Below are 16,996 nucleotides of genomic sequence, written 5' to 3'. Positions count from 1 at the left end.
ACATGAAGTTGCTTGGAAAGTCTGGAGTCTTCGGAAAACAGGCATACCATTCATCTTCTTGAAAGTTCTCTGCCCGTGCAGCTTATCGCACACAAAGGTAGAAGTTTTCTGCGAGACTTAAGACACTGATGAGCTCACGTCAGCTGTGTAACACTTCCAAGTTGCGATAAAACAATGAGTGCGGGTCGTGACAGCAGTAGAAGCTGCCTCCCCACACCGCTCGTTCGTTCCGCCTCTTTCTAACTCTAGAATTAAGACACTGATGAGCTCACGTCAGCTGTGTAACACTTCCAAGTTGCGATAAAACAATGAGTGCGGGTCGTGACGGCAGTAGAAGCTGCCTCCCCACACCGCTCGTTCGTTCCGCCTCTTTCTACCTCTAGTGTCGCCGACACTCGCGTCGTGCAGTCCAGAGCTTGTGTTAGCATACTGCCTCGAGCTGTAGGGCCCTGCGGGGGTGGCTGCTGCGCTAGCTGGCTAGCGACGACAACCGGTGAAGCGGCAAGCAAAGGCACGAACACACTTCTCTTGTGTGCGCGCAGCTAGTAAATATGGGCTGGTGCCTGACGTACACTGTGTAGAAAGCTCCACGATTTGAGTATTTACGCTGAAACGCACCCTTAGGCTCTCTGTACAACGAAGCACGAATGCTCTATCAGAGACAGTGTGGCAGTAGCTTAGCACGCTTAGTTACAAAGTGCGGGCCCGCGGTTGAGTTTGAGAAATGTACCCTTTTTTTTGCATGTCACGACTAAATGACACACGAACATGTAGTTGCTCTCTTGTGTTCCGCATATCGTATGTTCTATTAGTGATCGACTGAACAGTTTGTTCTGTGGTTGCTGCACATTTTTACGCCATTCGCGTCGGCAGTGGACGGTACAGTTGCCGGCGAAGTGAAATGAGCCATGATTCAAGCGTCTCTTTTATTACACGAGGCAAAAAGAGCAAGAAAAATAACACCAGCGGAGGCTTCCTGAAATAACTTATGACTAGGATCGCACTTCCCATGTTTCTTTTCCCGTGCCTTTAGTAGAAAACCCGGTGGTCGTGTACACATGCGACACTCACGATATGATTTCTTGTTCTGTGTGGGGCTCTAAGCACACACAACACTTCAAGGCCGCGTTGCAGTGTTCCTGCCAAAACGGTACCGGTTAAGGCTCCGTGGGAGAACAGAGCGTAAAGGGTCACATCTCCGTGAGTAAAAAATAATCAGCTAACATTGTCTGCGAGAAAAGATGCCGAATGCATTTTTTTACCCCCACCGAACCTAATTCTACTTATTCCTTTCGTTGCAACCTCGAAGTAGGATGTAGGCAAGGTTTACGTATTTTATTAGTTTCTTGCGTGTATACATGGTTGATATATATATATTTATTACCTTTCTTTCGCGAAAGACGCGTGATATGAAGGATAATTTTAATGGGCCACAGAAAACAAGAGGCGGGTAATTTCCCACCACGATTGTACACATCACAAGGACAAAAGCAGCGAACGATTGTTTGTCCTCATAAAAAAACAGGTGACGATGACAATGCCGAGGTTTTCGTGCTCTCATGTGCGACGTATATCATTTGATATCAGCTCAGTGAACCCGACATCACAATATGTGCACTTGAAAGGTGAAATCTTGGCATCCGAAAGTTGAATATGCTATATGGTCATGATAGGTATTGTAATCGTAATACTGTATATCGTTCGCGTGTTTTGTTCTTTGATATCACAAAAACACATATTCAAGCAAATATGTTCCTTAGACAAGCAGACATACATAATTATTCTTACCTCCAGATGAGATTACATTTAATATTCTGATTGTGGGTGGATAAAATGCCCTGAGATTAAAGGCGAGAGTAACTCGCAACATATTTCCCACTGCGTCTAAATCTGTCCCTCAACGCAACTCACAAAAATATACAAAAGGCACAAAAAGTAATGATCTTGTTCCTGCGTGAGCGGAACATGTCAATGAAGACCTTATTTTGCACTCGTGACACCACAGTGACGCAGTGTCCAGGAGACGAGGCGTATTAAGCACTTGCCCACCCAGGGTCATGCAACCGTGGAAACCTTTGCGCGTTTAACGCGACATTTCCTTTAGTCATGATATATTTTACATGCAGTGGTCACGTGAATCAACCAGTACTCCACAAATGAGCTTAGGAGAATAAACAACAAAAGAAGCCAGTAAGGCCACCTTGTTGTTCAGCAAAGCACTGAGAAAAAGTCCTCCGTTTAAGATGCCATGTATTTGAAAGGTTCAAGGAACACTAAAGAGGCGCAGTAAATTACTACTGCGAAACAAATTATTGTCAGAAGTGCGGATTTCTTGTAAGCAAGAAAAACAAAAAAAAAACGATTTTGTACTGAGCGCTACAAGAGCTTGAGATAAATTTGGGTTCACTGGCAACGGGCAGAAAGCACATACTGCCCAACCAGCCCATTGTTCTGCGCGCGGAGAAAAAAAAAAACGGACGTCAGGGTAGGGTTAAAGACGATGTTTACGTCAGCAACTCGCGCAAAAGGCGGCGAATAAGCGTTTGCACAACTGAAGTGCCTAGAGTGCTCATCTAGGGCCCGCCCGAAGCAGGCTGTGTTCTTGGGGCCATACACATTTATTAGGTCACCGCGTGATTTTTCCTCAGATGTATCAACCTTCCGGTGTGCGTACGAAGCATCTGGAAGCCTTGCAATCCTGAATTTGTGGATGAGATATTCTCAGAAAACAAATTTCGCACTTGCATTTGCCATCCCAATTATAATAAGAACCTCAACTGTCGACGATTTAAAACCGGCCATTCAAATGCTTTCAAAGCCATGCTCAGCAGCGCGTCGTCATTGCGAACACACTTTCCCGAAGGGTTCTATGCTGGCAGGTCAACAAAGCGGCCATATGGCCGTATGAGAGAGTAGAGCAGCTGGGCGCTACGAGTTATGTTTTCAATTTTGAGGCTTTAGAAGGCAAGTCACAATGCGAGAAAGGGCTGTCACAAAATTACCCATTTTGTTCCTCGCCGCAGAATTTGTTCAACGCATGGCGATGATAGCGCACCCTTGAACATGGTCTCACGTGAGGACCTGAAACTCGAACAGCTGCGTTCGGTGTGGCAGCAAGTTGTGACCTCGGCGCGTCATTCCGCTCATGGCTTCGGTGCGGCACATTCGGGTTAATATGCTGTCCAATCACCATAATTTGGATCTTATATGAAACGAGCAGGTTGGTACTGCAATTCCGAGTGCGATGACATTTGGAGCTTCTTTTTGTCTTCTTTTCACCTCGGATATAGGCTGTGGCCCCAGTCGCAGATCAGGATTAATTTATTTGTTCTAAATGGCACCTCAGCTTTGTAAGTGTCCGCACGGACAACTTAAGTGCCGAATTCAGAGATGCGATTTAAATATTACTCAGGCAGCCGCTAGCAGGTGCGCTCTTCAGACGTGTGCTCCAGTGCAACCATTTTTGTGCCCTGGCGCAGACGCAGCGACACTGGGAAATTTCAGTTGTCATGCCGGGATTAGTAGCTGGCATTCCCAGGCGGAGAGAAAGCTCAACGAAAATGCACTGAGGCGGCTTAAAACAGACAGTAGTTCCCGAGGTGCGGAGGACGCGAAGACAGATGTGGGAGCCCTTCAACATATTCGCGTGCCTCTCGGTCAATGCAATGGCGCAGTGACATTGAAACCGCGCAGCTAGGTCTTCTGTAAGAGGTACCACTAAGCCGGCTGCCTGCGCTGCACAGGTGCCCGTATATTTTGTGAAAACCAAGAAGGTTCTGTCCTGACTCACACGTATGCAGTAAATAGGCACTCGCGCACGCGCGCGCGCGCGCGCGCGCACGCACACACACACACACACACACACACACACACACACACACACACACACACACACACACACACACACACACACACACACACACACACACACACACACACACACACACACACACACACACACACACACACACACACACACACACACGCGCGCGCGCGCACACACACACACACACACACACACACACACACACACACACACTCTTCCTTGCGCGCGTACACACGAGCCCGACGACAGCGACCGGCGGCGGCGGAAATGAAGCGAAGAGCACGAAATAAATGGCGCTCAGGAGGCAACAGCTGACTAGACGGAGAGAACTACTCGTTCCTGAAGCAGTTTCTTGCAAATCTTGGACGTCGGAATACTAGCCGCGGTGCCAAGCAAGAGAGGATACGAGACGTGAGGCCACCTGCTCAAACATCTCCAGAAATGGCGCCATAAAGACGTTGATGTTCGTGGTAAACTAAAGGCGAGGCTGACAGGGTGTGAAATTTAGTACTACGGCCGTTAGTCGTCAGACGCGAACTTGCGTTCCATGATCAGCGTTTAGGTTTTTAGGTTTGCGCGCTCGATTTGTATCACATGTCCACTGACTAGTGTTGGACCCAAAACGCGTTCTCAGAGGGAAAACGTTCAGCCTGCCCCATCCCGCTTTGTTACCGTACAAGGATGGATAGGGAAGGATATTTTGTGCTCACTTCTGTTGTCAAGTTTAAGACTGTGGGACAAAGAACCAACAGTCAGTTCTTGCATATGCTGGCGAGCGCTGTTGTGACATCGGTCTGTATAGCCCGTTGTGGGTTGAGTGGATGCTGCAAGCGCAAGGTGAAAGATCTCTGTGGCTGACCAGGAAGCGCGTGATACCGGGACGCTTGTAAACGCTCGCAATCCTCCATGACAGCAGATCGTGAGACGGAGCACAGTATGTCGATTCTTGGACTTGGATTAAGTGCAAGTCCTGACCTGCACTTAAAGAAAAACGAAACAAAGTGAGCAAGGGGTGAGGGGGTAGCCTCAGTGTGCTACCAACGTTTCGACAAGGCTTCGTCTGGGCGTCCACTTGTCGAAACGTGGGTTCTCGGCCTTTGTTCACATTTTTCTAGCGCTGTCAAGAACACAGTCTTGCTGCCTTCTACCCGCCATGAAAAACAGCAAAAGTACGGAGTGGGCGATGCCAAAGATGTCACAAGGAGTATTGAAGTGGCCGTCACGGTGTTTCTGCAGTCAGTGTAATCCATATCTGAGTGACAGACATAGATGTTTAGTGGAAGAAAATCAAATGTATAGATAGAGACCAGACAGGTGCAACAAACTATAGCCGAAGCTGCAAATACAATGGGATTTAGGAAATGAATTCGTTTGGTATTTCCTCTACAAGTAATCATTTCATTTTGATTCGAATCACTGAGATGAGCAAACTGATGGAGGCTAGAAGCGAGGAATTGCCCTCCTCTCAAGAATTTCGGCAACTCTGTGCACCGTTTCACTTCGTAAACAAAGGAAAAAATAAGTCATTTTCGCTTATTACTTGAATTTCATTTTAGATGATTTTAGACTTTGAATAGAACCAGCATACCAGCATAATCAAAGGTCATGATTAGCTTTTGTTTAAAGGGAGCAAAATTGCTGTATTGGATTTCCTTTTATTTTTAAAATCAACCTAATGCCTCATAAAGAAAAAAGCCAGACGTTAGGGCTTCGCGCAAATGAGAATTGGTTTTTATGCGTGTAGTGGAAAGGAGCAAAAATTCAAGAAGTTAGCTGTGTGTTTCCGCAGACTGGATCAGCCACTTAATGACCGCAGTCCATCTGCTGGCCAGATGTGAGTCGATGAGCGATGCCGTGGATAACTCGAGGCGCTGAGCGTCCACTGCCATGGTGTTGTCCATGTGGCATCGGTAATAATGCGGGTAGTGGGACGACCCAACAGAAACAACTACCAAACTGTGGCTAAGGCAGCGACCAATCATAAGCCCTTCTTGCGGATGAAGACGTGCAAAAACCTTTGTGAATACCGACCTAGTTTTACCGTTTTTATCCACAGTATATTTGAACTAAGTGCGATGCGCGACAGCAGCTGCAGGCAGCAACGTGCCGACTACCGCTAGTAGGATCTAACGGGTGAACAACAGCGTTTCGCACAGTCGTTTGCATCACAGCAGCGCCACTTCCCCTGGTCAGACCTCTCGCTTCATTTCCGCCGCGTTCATAATGCACCTTTTCAACATGCATTCGCCGAGCGTAGTCATAAGAATGCAATAATGCGCCGCCTAGTACGCACATTTCCTCAAGGCTTTACACGAAGGCGAATTATACAGCAGTGGTCTTGCTATGTACCTACTAAACACAGAGGCACTCCTCGGGCGGGGAAAAAAGGCCTGTTGGAGCACATATTTTGACAAGTAACCGATACACGAGGAGTTTTCATCATGACTTGCACGTTCGAGAGTATTACGCGACCGTTCGCGGTTAAGGACACGTCACTCCATTTCCAGCTTCCTGTATTCCCAAAAGAAAACCGCACAGGACAGTGGGCTTGGATGAAGAAAGCACTACATGAGTTGGGGAAAAATGGATGAACTGCACCAAAGTTCAGCAACTGAAATCGACCCAGGATGCAACCTCAAGCATTAAAATGACTTTGCCGACCTTAGCTGAGACCATGTGTAGTTGTAATTCCTTTGCGTGTATCGTGCTTGCCTGACCAATGGCCACTGTTCCGTGGGTGGACATAGCGCAGCGAAGCCGGTTTGAAAAGGTGCACTGTACAGTGGCCGCGCCCGCAGTGGCCATGCCCGCCGTGTGCGTGCGCTCTACAGCGGGGGGTGCCGGACTGCCGCGGAGTGGCGATGCCTGCGGTGGCGGCGCGGCGCGGCGGCGCCCTGGCACCGTCAGTTGGAGCCGCCGCCCAGGCACTCGCACTCGTTGTTGCTGAAGTAGGACGTCTGCATCGAGTACAGCTTGTCGATTGGGTTGACGGCCGGCGAGGGGAACATGGCGTCCGGCAGCGTCGCGGGAGGCGGCCCGCCACTCCCGGCTCCGATGAGCACGTCCTCGAGGCCGCTCAGGGACGTCTCGCTCTCCATCGAAATCTCCGACTTGAGGTACGTCGGATCGACGTGCGTTGGCCCGTAGTAGGAACCTTGGAAAAAAAGGCAGGAGCAGCTTCAGCAAAATCGCCAGGAAAAACGACATGAAACAAGAGCTAGAGATGTGCTTTCCTTTTACTACTCTTTCACTAGTCCCATTACGGGAAAAGCTGGCGGCGCGTCCGCGTGTGCTCGCAAGTGACGGGAGCGCTGGGAGCAGTCACGCTCTTAGCGCCCCAAACGAGCCGTCTCTACGACGAGGCGGCACCTTACCATGATGACGACAGAAGATGGAATAGCTCTTCGGCGTGAGTGGTTGCTACGCGAGTGCCTGCTTCGAGCCGCTATCTGTGGCGCTTCGTGCCGTTCGTACCTCAAGGTGTTTTTATTCAGGCATGTTATGATTCGAACGGCCGTTCTGCTGTAACCTTATCGTTGCGCTATTGAGAGCCTAGACCGCATGCTCTTAGGCGCCGCTTGTTTTTATGTGCCCTACGAAAGCTTTTGTTGGTCAGGGATAAAGAGGTGTTTTTTATGGTGACTGTGTGTGTGTCACTCGTCGCGCGAGACCATGGCTCATGAACCCCGTACCCAGGAAAGGGAGGCCTTCAAATTCCCCCAGTTATTACTACGTGACAGCAGGAACGAGGGCAGTTTGAGCTAGCACTGCTCGTAGTTTAACTGGCACGTGGGGGTTTTGGCTGGAGGCCACTAGCTGCCTGACAAGTTTTGTTTATCGTTTTGACAGCAAATACCTTTGCGTTCAAAAAAGCGCTATATTTTTAACCGCTACTGAACAAGTAGGCTTACCCACGAATCGGTGTGCACAAGCAGGCAACGTAAATGGCACTCAGCTAATCCATGGGGTGAACACATGCACAACAATGTCGGCCCTTTGAAGAACGAAAAATGGTGTTCTGTCTAGGCACCACCCACCGCGCAGTTCAAGGAAAAAGAAAGTGGCAGGGTTTCAACGTAGTTAAACCGAGTAGACGTGGGAAAGCATGTGTTTAGCCTGGTTGGCTCATGATTTTGCCTTTCTGGCTCGTCGGCACAGCTGGCGACGATATTCCACTCCGGTTAAGCTCTGATCGAGGTAACGTTGATCTGATCTGATCTGTTCTCGCAGCAGATCGAAGTTGATGAAAACGACGATGTGCAATGCACGTGGCCCAGCAACCCAGGCTGCGGGGCAGCGGCTACGTACCTGGCGGTGTTGCGCTAGCTTCCTAAATTTCTCCTTCTTTTTGTCTGTGCCTACTTGCTCCTGTTCTGGTGTTATTGGGCGCGGGACGAGAGCTTAATGTCTACTTCTTCTCCAGGCCAGGAGTTTTCACCTTGGTCGGCATCTCTTCCTCAAGGCCAGCTCCCAATTGATCTCTTTTTCCGCAGTGGTGTTTCGAGCATTCCGGTCGCTTTAGTGCCTTCCGATGGAGGCGCTATCCGACTTAACAACCCGGAGGCAGTGCAGACGGCTCTTCAGTCCTCATCGAAGCACTTTATGCACATTACCGATGTCCGGCAGTTCGGCAGGGGTGGTATTTTGTGCAGGTCGCCGGATAAAGACTGCATTGAAGACCTGATAAAGTGCACGACCTTCGCCAACCACCCGGTGAACGCATTCATTCCGCCTCATCTAGCATGTTCCAAGGGCTTGGTCCGAGGGAACGACTCTCGATTGAGCCCTATGGAAACGCTTGAGAACCTCTCGCCTGCAGGAGTGATTGCGGTCCATCGATGCAGCAGGATGGTTGACTGAGTAAAAATTCCTACGGATTTCGTCATTGCCACATTTGCAGGAATATTTTGCCCGTCAGAGATTAAGGTGTGGCCATTGGTTTTTCGAGTAGATGCCTTTAACTCTCGGCCCCTTAAGTGTCAAAACTGCTGGCTATTTGGCCACAGAGGCAAAGCCTGCAAATCGGCCTTACGCTACTGTGCCTGTGGGGAATGTCATTGCAGAGAGGAATGTCCTGAACATCAAGAGAAATGTTGTTTGTGTAGCGGTGCCCACCCTGCTGATTCGCCTTACTGTCCTGCACGAGCACAAGAAGTCCAGGTGCTCGAGGTTATAGACAAGCGCAGATGCACGCGGAGAGAGGCTTTCGCCGCAGTCAAGGAGAGAGCCTCAGGCTACTCTAGTGTGGCCGCCAAATGCCCAACCATAAAGGATTCTAGTTGGTCCCAGGCTATTACAGCGGCAGTTGAGAAAGCTGTGGCAAATGCAATGGATCGCATTATGGAAACCGTGTCCACGTGCATTTCACAGGTCATAGCTGCTCAGATGTCCATTCTTCTGCAGGCGTCCACCGCTCCGCTCTTGTCTTCTTTGGCTTCGAAAGCTACCCCTCCTTCTGTAGTAATCGATTCCGCTCCACAGGGCCAAAAATATAGTGAGCAGCAAAAGACCTCTCAGGCTTCTCCTTCGAACAGCGTTATGGACGCATCCTTTATGGACTGTATGGATATGGAGTCTGATCTAGGCGCCCAGAAACGAAGTAGGTCTCCTCTGAATATTGCAGGTCCATCTTGCCCCCAGTCAAAGACAAAGAAAAGTAACGCAAGTCAAAATGCTAAGACCAGGATTCTAGAAAAGGCAGTCGCGGCTGCGGCACTCCCGCCAAGATAGGATTCTTAAGTGTACTCCAGTGGAATTGTCGATCTATATTCTCAGCTTTAATAGATAGATTTAAATTGCCTATGCAATCAGCTTCTATCAGATTTAGTTGCTTTACAGGAAACATGGCTAACTTCAAATTTCAATTATCATCTCAAGGATTACCGTCCGTTCCGGCTTGACCGGTCATCACGAGGGGGAGGATTGTTAGTGCTCATCTCTACAAAGTTTTGCTACAGGGCATGCATTTCTTCCCAATATGCGGAAAATGAATGTGAAATCCTAGAGGTTCACCTCAGTGTCCCAGGTCAACAGCCTTTTACGGTAGCTAATGCATATTTCCCGTCTGGTGTGCGTGACACTCGGCCCCTTGACTCACTCATGTCTAGTAGCCAATCTCAGGTTCTATTACTTGGAGACTTCAATTCGCACCATGTGACGTGGGGGTTTAAAACAGACAGCTTTGGTTCTAGACTATTTGATTGGGCTTCTGACAACAACTTTATCTGCAACAATTCCGGATTGCCTACGATTGTTTGGAGTCAATGCTGCTCTGCCTTGGATTTAACTTTTTACTCCCAAGGAGTCTCTGTTATGTCTTGGGCGCCTGTTGACTGTGCAACAAACAGTGATCATCTACCGATTAGTATCAAGTTTGCTTGTAAATTAACTCTTCCTGAGCGACATCAGCGCACTTTAATAAATTACAGTTGCTTTATAGACACACTAAAATCAGCCCTCCCAATCACTTCAGACACTTGCGCTCAGACAAGTGCCGAAAGCAAGGCTGCACATCTATGTTGAGTACTGGACCATGCAAGGCAAAAGTCTGAATTTTTGGTTAGGAGAACCAAGGGTGCAATCGCGAACAATTGGTGGAATGCTGAGTGCACGCGTGCATATAGACGACGGAAAGCAGCTTGGAAGAAACTTCTCATCAATCAATGCCCAAAAAATTGGGTTATAAGTATGTTATAATTGGGTTATAAGTATGTTAAAATTGGGCTATAAGTATGGTTGGATTATAAGTATGTTGCAACAACATTTAAGCGCACTGTCGCCCGTTCAAAGGAGGAGTATAATACAAATCATTATGATTTTCTTTCACAATCAGGAAATAAACGAGCTTTGTTTAATTTCATGAGGCGCAACAAGGTGATTCCCTCGGCTGCCAACATTGAATCCCTCGTTCAGTCCCCTGCTGACATCGCAAAAGCCTTAGAGGATATTGCGTGTGGCCTAGAGCTCCGCTTTACATCTGCTTTACCTACCCCTACTATATTCACATGCACCTCAAGTGTTTTCACTGAGGTCTCATGCCTGAGCTGTCGCAAATTGTTCTCCGCTTATCCCCAGCGGCTCCTGGCCCCGATAAGTTCACTTCATCTATGATCAAAATTTTGTTCAATGAATCTCCTGCAGACCTGTTGGCTCTAATTAACCATTCTATTAAAGGTCATTGGATACCGCATGAGTGGCGTCTTGCTGAAAGAGTTCCATTGCTTAAAAAGCAAGGGGAGGGCTTAATTTTAGACAATATACGCCCTATTTCGTTAACATCGAACCTAGTGAAATTGGTGGAAAGGGTCCTTCTCAGCCGTGTCATGTCATTCATTTCAGAAAATTCTCTATTGCATCCATGTCAAATTGGTTTAAGGCCGGATTGTTCAATTTGGCGTGCTCATACTGACCTAGAGAGTCGTATTAAATTATCTCGCAATAGAAAATGGTTCGCAGCGCTTGTCACCTTGGATGTCAGTAAAGCATACGACAGCGTTGAGCACTAGACTCTATTACTAAGAATACAGGAACTGAACTTCCCAAGCTATTTTGCAGCCTGGATTTGTTTTTTTTTTTTGAAAATAGAGAATTTTACTGCTGCCAAAATGGTGTTTCCTCAAAGAGATTTCCACAGACAAGAGGTGTACCGTAAGGATCAGTTCTCTCACGTGTTCTTTTTAACATTTTTCTAAGCTCAATTCCATGCATTCAAAATGTGAAAACTTATGTGTACGCCGACGATATTGCATTTTTTGCATCAGCAGGTGACATTCACACTCTTTATCGAACCCTGCAAAGTTGCCTCAATGTTCTTGACAAGTGGTCAGGAAGAATTCATCTGTCCCTTAATGTGAAGAAATGCGCATTTTTAGTATTTCCAGTTTCTGTTCCTGTAAATGTCTGCCTGGTTTAGAGAAATAACATAATACCTCAAGTTCAGACGGTGAAGTATCTTGGAGTAATATACGACTCTACTTTTTCCTGGCGGCCACACATTGAGCAAGTTTCTACAAAAGGAGTTCGGGCCATTGGCATCCTGCGCAGGCTTTGTAGTGCTAGGTCAGGCATGAGAAGGCATACACTTCTGATGATTTATAAAATGTACGTCCGCCCAATTTTGGAGTTCGGATGTGTTTTATTCTCAGGAGCTCCTGCCTATAAACTTCGTCCTCTTGTGCTGTTGTAGCGTGAGGCGTTGCGCCTTTGTCTCGGGCTTCCAAAATATGTCGCCAATGCTGTCCTGCACCTTGAGGCGCGAATGCCATCGTTATCAGCTAGGTTTCGCCTTTAAACAGTTCGAACATTTTTAAAATTGTGCGACTCACCTCTTCACGCTTCCAGTATAATATTTCTTAGTCAACCTTCCGCCTTTTTTAGTGCCGCCTGGTCTCGTTTTCATACCCCGCAGATATGTTACGTGCAGTCCCTCCTTGATCTCATAAATAATCATTTTACATATGTCCGCCAATTGTATAACAAATCATCTGTCCAGATTGCATTCGATGACATTTTCCCATCGATTGCAAAGCTGCAGCCCTTCTCGCTTCTTCAGGGTCTGTTGCAGGATCACCTAAGGTCCTTTTCCTCTCATGTTCTTATTGCTACCGATGCCTCGCAGGATCGCGAGAAGGCAGGTGTGAGAATTTTTTCGCCTTCACTGGATTAGTCTTTTTCTCTCCGTCTTCTTGACTTCACTCCAATTTTTATGGCTGAATTATTAGCAGTAATCTTAGCCTTACGGAAATTAGAAACTACCGTTTCCCAGGTCGTGGTTATGACAGACTCTCTGTCCATTTGCTCTTATCATCATCCACTGAGTCTCCGGCATTACTCCTCTTTAATTTCCTGATTGCGCTCCATCTAAATTCGGTAAGGTTGCTTTGGGCACCAGGTCACATGGGCTTTCACTTAAATGAGGTTGCAGATTCCTTAGCAAGAGCCTCTCTCTGCGGCCCAATTGTTGCTGTCCTGCCAACGTGTGCATATACAGCTGCGGTGAGGTTTCGCAGCTACACAATATTTCTGGAATTTGCTGCCTCGGCTCTTACAACATCTCCCGAATATCAGCATCTTCTGCATCCTTGGAGTAGCAAAGACTGGCGCTCACGCAGACTAGAGGTCTCTTTCACGCGTTTGCGCTGCCGGGTTCCCCTTCTAAATTTCTACTTTCACAGATCTGGCCTGGCGGCTTCCCCATTGTGCCCTTTTTGTGCCGAACCTGAGACAATAGATCACTTCCTGCTGTTCTGCCGCCACTTCTCTCATTTGAGGAAGCGTCTTTAGCAAATTCCATTTCATCAACTGGGCTTGCCTGTGTCCTCCGCGGTTGTTCTTTCCATTGACGCTTCTTTGCTTGGACGAAGCTACAGGAGTTTGCGCTCTGCTGTGCAAAATTTTCTTCAAAAAACGCAGCGACTCCCATTCTAATTTCTTTTTCCCGCTCTCAGTCAGTACGACATTGAGACATTACAGGCATTGTATACTATTATGCACATTAAGCCATTGTCCCGTCTTCGATCTCCAAGTTAACAGGACCCTTATCCTTCCGTCTTCCAATCTATCAGGCTACATCCTATTACCACTCCTTTTCCCTTCAAAACTTTCCTGTTTCCAGCAATTAACCGCCTGTGTCTTGGCCACTCCCCCGTAGTGGGTATGTGCCAGCAACGTCTGAGGCCTTCCTTCCTTCCTTCCTTGGAAGAGTGTGTTGAAGTTCATCACCAGGCGCAGTGGGTTGCGGCGGTAGTATAGTGCTTTCGTGCAGTGGCCAGCGAAGCTGATCTGTTCGTGGATTCGAAACCCAGTCGCCGTAGTATTTTTTTCCTGCCCCCTCAAGGTCAAAGACGCCACAAGATAATTTTGTGGGTTTCGCCCCGTGAAGTAGTGTTTTCGCACTAAAACTGGAGGGGACACTTACAGAAAGTAACAAAGCACATTTACAAAACAAACACCGAAGCCGAAACAGTACACAGGACAAGCGAGAACTCCCAGTCCGCCGGCACGAGTCCCTTTCGACGACAGAACGTTGTTGAAGAAAGCGCATGTTGAATAAGCGATTAGGGATACAAGTGGCGTCGGCTTCAGACGAAGAAGTGTCACACACAACAGAGCCCTTGAAACCGTATAGCCCGGTTACAAGTTTTGTTGAGCCATGTTTCCAGTACTCAAGGTGTAGGATACTTGTTCGTCTCAAGGCAACGCATCCGTATTACTCATCGCTGCTTCGACATGCCGTGCAAGATACAATACCTTCGAAAGAGATGTCCACCTACATGAACAACCGTGCGCGACGCCCCAGAAACAACCCGACTGACACGAGCACTTAGGATCACAAGCGAAAACTTCCAGTGAATTGCTTGCTTTTGAGGAGTTTAATGCACAGGAGGCGACTCGCAACACGTACAGGTGGGGACAGGCATCGCTTACCGTCGTGATGCGTACCGTAAGGTAGCGGTTGCAGCTGGTACGGAGATCCCACGGCAGACGACTCGAGAAGCCCTAGCCTCGAGAAGGGCGGTGCTGCGGAGAGAAGGACCGGTGCCGTTAGCAGAGCACTTCCCTAGCCGCTGTGGCGTTGTACAGTCGAATCAACGCATGCGCTTACCAAAACATTACTCGTCTGCTTCGTGAGATCGCAGAAAAGCAATAAAACCCCTTCCGTAATTGGTGAACAGGGGGAATACAACTGTGACGGCAATATTTCAGTTGCCCCCTGGGCTCGGTAATGCGTGTTGTGTGTCCGAAGCGATCTTTACTCATCCTATTCTGGATAGGTGCTCAAATTGACTAAAATTTACTAGTAAGCACAAACTGTACAGCCACAGTCAGACGCCACTTCACTGCAAGTAAAATGGCGGGAACATTGCACGGTACATACTTCAGAAAGGTACTAAGACAAGACGAGAAATACTGTTTCCAATAACTGCAAGTTGCAAAAACGCAAAGCAACAACCACGATTTCCTAAAAGCAACCACGTCATTTGATAGCATACACCACATTGTTAGGAATTCGGGACAGCTTCCATGCAGCTTAGGCCTCTTTACCTTGTGGCCTATGCTTCAAAGGGAGAAGTCGTGCGTTTTGGCATTGTTATTCGCACAGAGAATGAACTAGGTTTATCCACTTGATTTACGTTAAAGGGGAATTTCTGCATGCGTCAAAGGCAGCCACGTCTCGATTGTTGTTTGCTGGAGAAAAAAAAAGCGTCATCATCGTCATTAGCCGAAATACGTCCACTGTAGGACTAAGACCTCTCCAATGTTTCTCCAACTAACCCTGTCCTGTGCCAGCTGTAGCCACCGTATCCCCGCAAACTTCTTAATTTCATCCGCCCGCCAAACGTTCTCATGCCCCTGCTACGCTTGTCGTTTCTTAAAATCCACTCTGTCACCCTTAAGGACCAGTGGCTATCTTGACTTCGCATTACATTTTTATCCCAAGCCCATTTCTGCCTTTCTTTTGATTTCGACTAGGATGTCATTAACCCGCTCTGTCTCTGCACAGAGCCTGGTAACTTTGTTTGCTTGTCTACCGAACATATACCAGCCGTCGCAAAACGACTGCCCTTCAGCAGGCAGAGAAGGACGAAAAAACTTCTTCCTTCTTTAGAGCATCAGCGTGGTCACGCTGCCACTGAAATCTCGTCTCGATGTTTCGCTACCACATATAGAAAGGTGGCCAAACAACCAGTTTGTTTATACCGGCGCGTATGTCACTTAAAGGTGTAGTGAGATGCTCATACATTGCGTTCATTTCGTCCTAATGTGATGAGTGCTCACGTATGTTTTCTGAGGCCAGGGACATTCACTTTCATAGTCCTGCATCACAGATCACCTCAGGACGCGTAGCCGCCCTGCAGCAGTTTTTTTTAGTAACCACCACGCCCGGAAACATACGCACACAAGTACGCTATTCTGAAGTTCTGGACACTGAGTACACGCCACCTGCGGGCTGTGCTTACCGTGTAGAAACTTGAATGATACAAGCGCTGAGGACAGCTGCTCTGAGTGGTCAGACTTTTTTATGCAGCTCCCCATCAGCCTCTGTGGTTTTCTCATGGTGTGAACTTCCCTTACACAACACAAATCCTGTGAGGAACCTCTGCTACGCTTGCCTTCTCTTGGAATCCAATCCGTTACCCTTAAGGACTATCGGTAATTTTGCCTTCGCATTACATGCCTTGCTCAAGCCCAAGACTAGGAAGTCATTAACCCGCGTTCATTGCCTCATCCACTCTGCCCGCTTTCGGTCTCCTCACGTTACACCAATCATTTTTGTTTCCGTGGCTCGATGCGTTGTCCTTAACTTAAGCTAAACATTTTTCGTTAGCCTCCACGTTCCTGCCCTATAGGTTAGTACCGGTAAGATACACATTTATCTATACGTTTAACTTGAGGGATATTGGTAAACTGCCATTCATGATCTAAAAGAAAGGAAAAAAATCCGCGTCTAAGTGGAATTCCATAACCAGGCCTGGTGTGGTGCCTGATCTCGGTGACCAGCACCCACGACGCACTCCCTCATCAAAACTAGATTTGTCCGCCCTGGTGTAGTACTTGGCCACAACCTCCTATATCAACAATCCTGTTAAAAAAAGCGTAGGGATGAATACAATGGGAAAGAAATCAATGTCTGAAAGCGGCGGCATTTGCCAAACACAAGGTCGAGGCCCTGTGCGCTTTTTCTTCGTAGAGTCGTTGCACGATGTGGGACTCACAACTGAGGTCAGCTGGTGAGGCCGACTGGCGGCCGTCGTCGCTCTTCTTGGAGTCCTTGGTGGAGGAGGCCATCTCGCTGCCCGAGCTGTCTCCGGCCGCGTTCTGCTGCTGCTGCTGCTGTTGCTGTTGCTGTTGCTGCTGCTTGCGCTGGATCTTCTTTAACTGCACCCAGAGACGAAGGGGATGCATTAACATGGGCACCCTCTAATTATGGTTTCCTTCACTCGGGAATAAGACAGAACTCGAGGCGGAAGGGGGGAGGCAACACAGCAGAACACTTATCGTTCATAATGACCTTCAAGCGTGAGCTTCAACGTGACATCTGACTGCGCTTTTTAAGGAGAAACGCAGAATAAAAATTTGCCGAGGAGGAAAAAACAAGCCGAGGGAAAAGTATACATTTCTGCTGAACTGTATCTTAACTCTGCATTCCTAAATCTATAGAGTGTGTTC

The 16,996-nt window shown here is 47.8% G+C and overlaps 1 protein-coding gene across 4 annotated transcripts in view; it reads right to left on the bottom strand.

The window, feature by feature from the left end:
- Window positions 1-912: 912 nt before the first annotated feature.
- The window catches only part of LOC144116313 (LIM homeobox transcription factor 1-beta-like), a 334,199-nt gene continuing 318,115 nt past the window's right edge, over window positions 913-16,996 (bottom strand). For 3 of the 4 annotated variants that reach the window (XM_077651054.1, XM_077651055.1, XM_077651052.1), the window contains 3 exons: window positions 16,543-16,705; window positions 14,252-14,344; window positions 913-6,980 (listed from right to left, as the gene is read on the bottom strand). In XM_077651054.1, the coding sequence (XP_077507180.1) occupies window positions 6,730-6,980; window positions 14,252-14,344; window positions 16,543-16,705 (507 nt within the window). In that variant the 3' untranslated portion in view covers window positions 913-6,729. The remainder of the gene's footprint in view (window positions 6,981-14,251; window positions 14,345-16,542; window positions 16,706-16,996) is intronic. The other variant, XM_077651053.1, reaches the window with a different exon arrangement.

Source organism: Amblyomma americanum, chromosome 1 (assembly GCF_052857255.1).
Source record: "Amblyomma americanum isolate KBUSLIRL-KWMA chromosome 1, ASM5285725v1, whole genome shotgun sequence".
NCBI classification, from domain to species: domain Eukaryota; kingdom Metazoa; phylum Arthropoda; class Arachnida; order Ixodida; family Ixodidae; genus Amblyomma; species Amblyomma americanum.
This window is presented reverse-complemented; position numbering and strand designations above follow the sequence as displayed.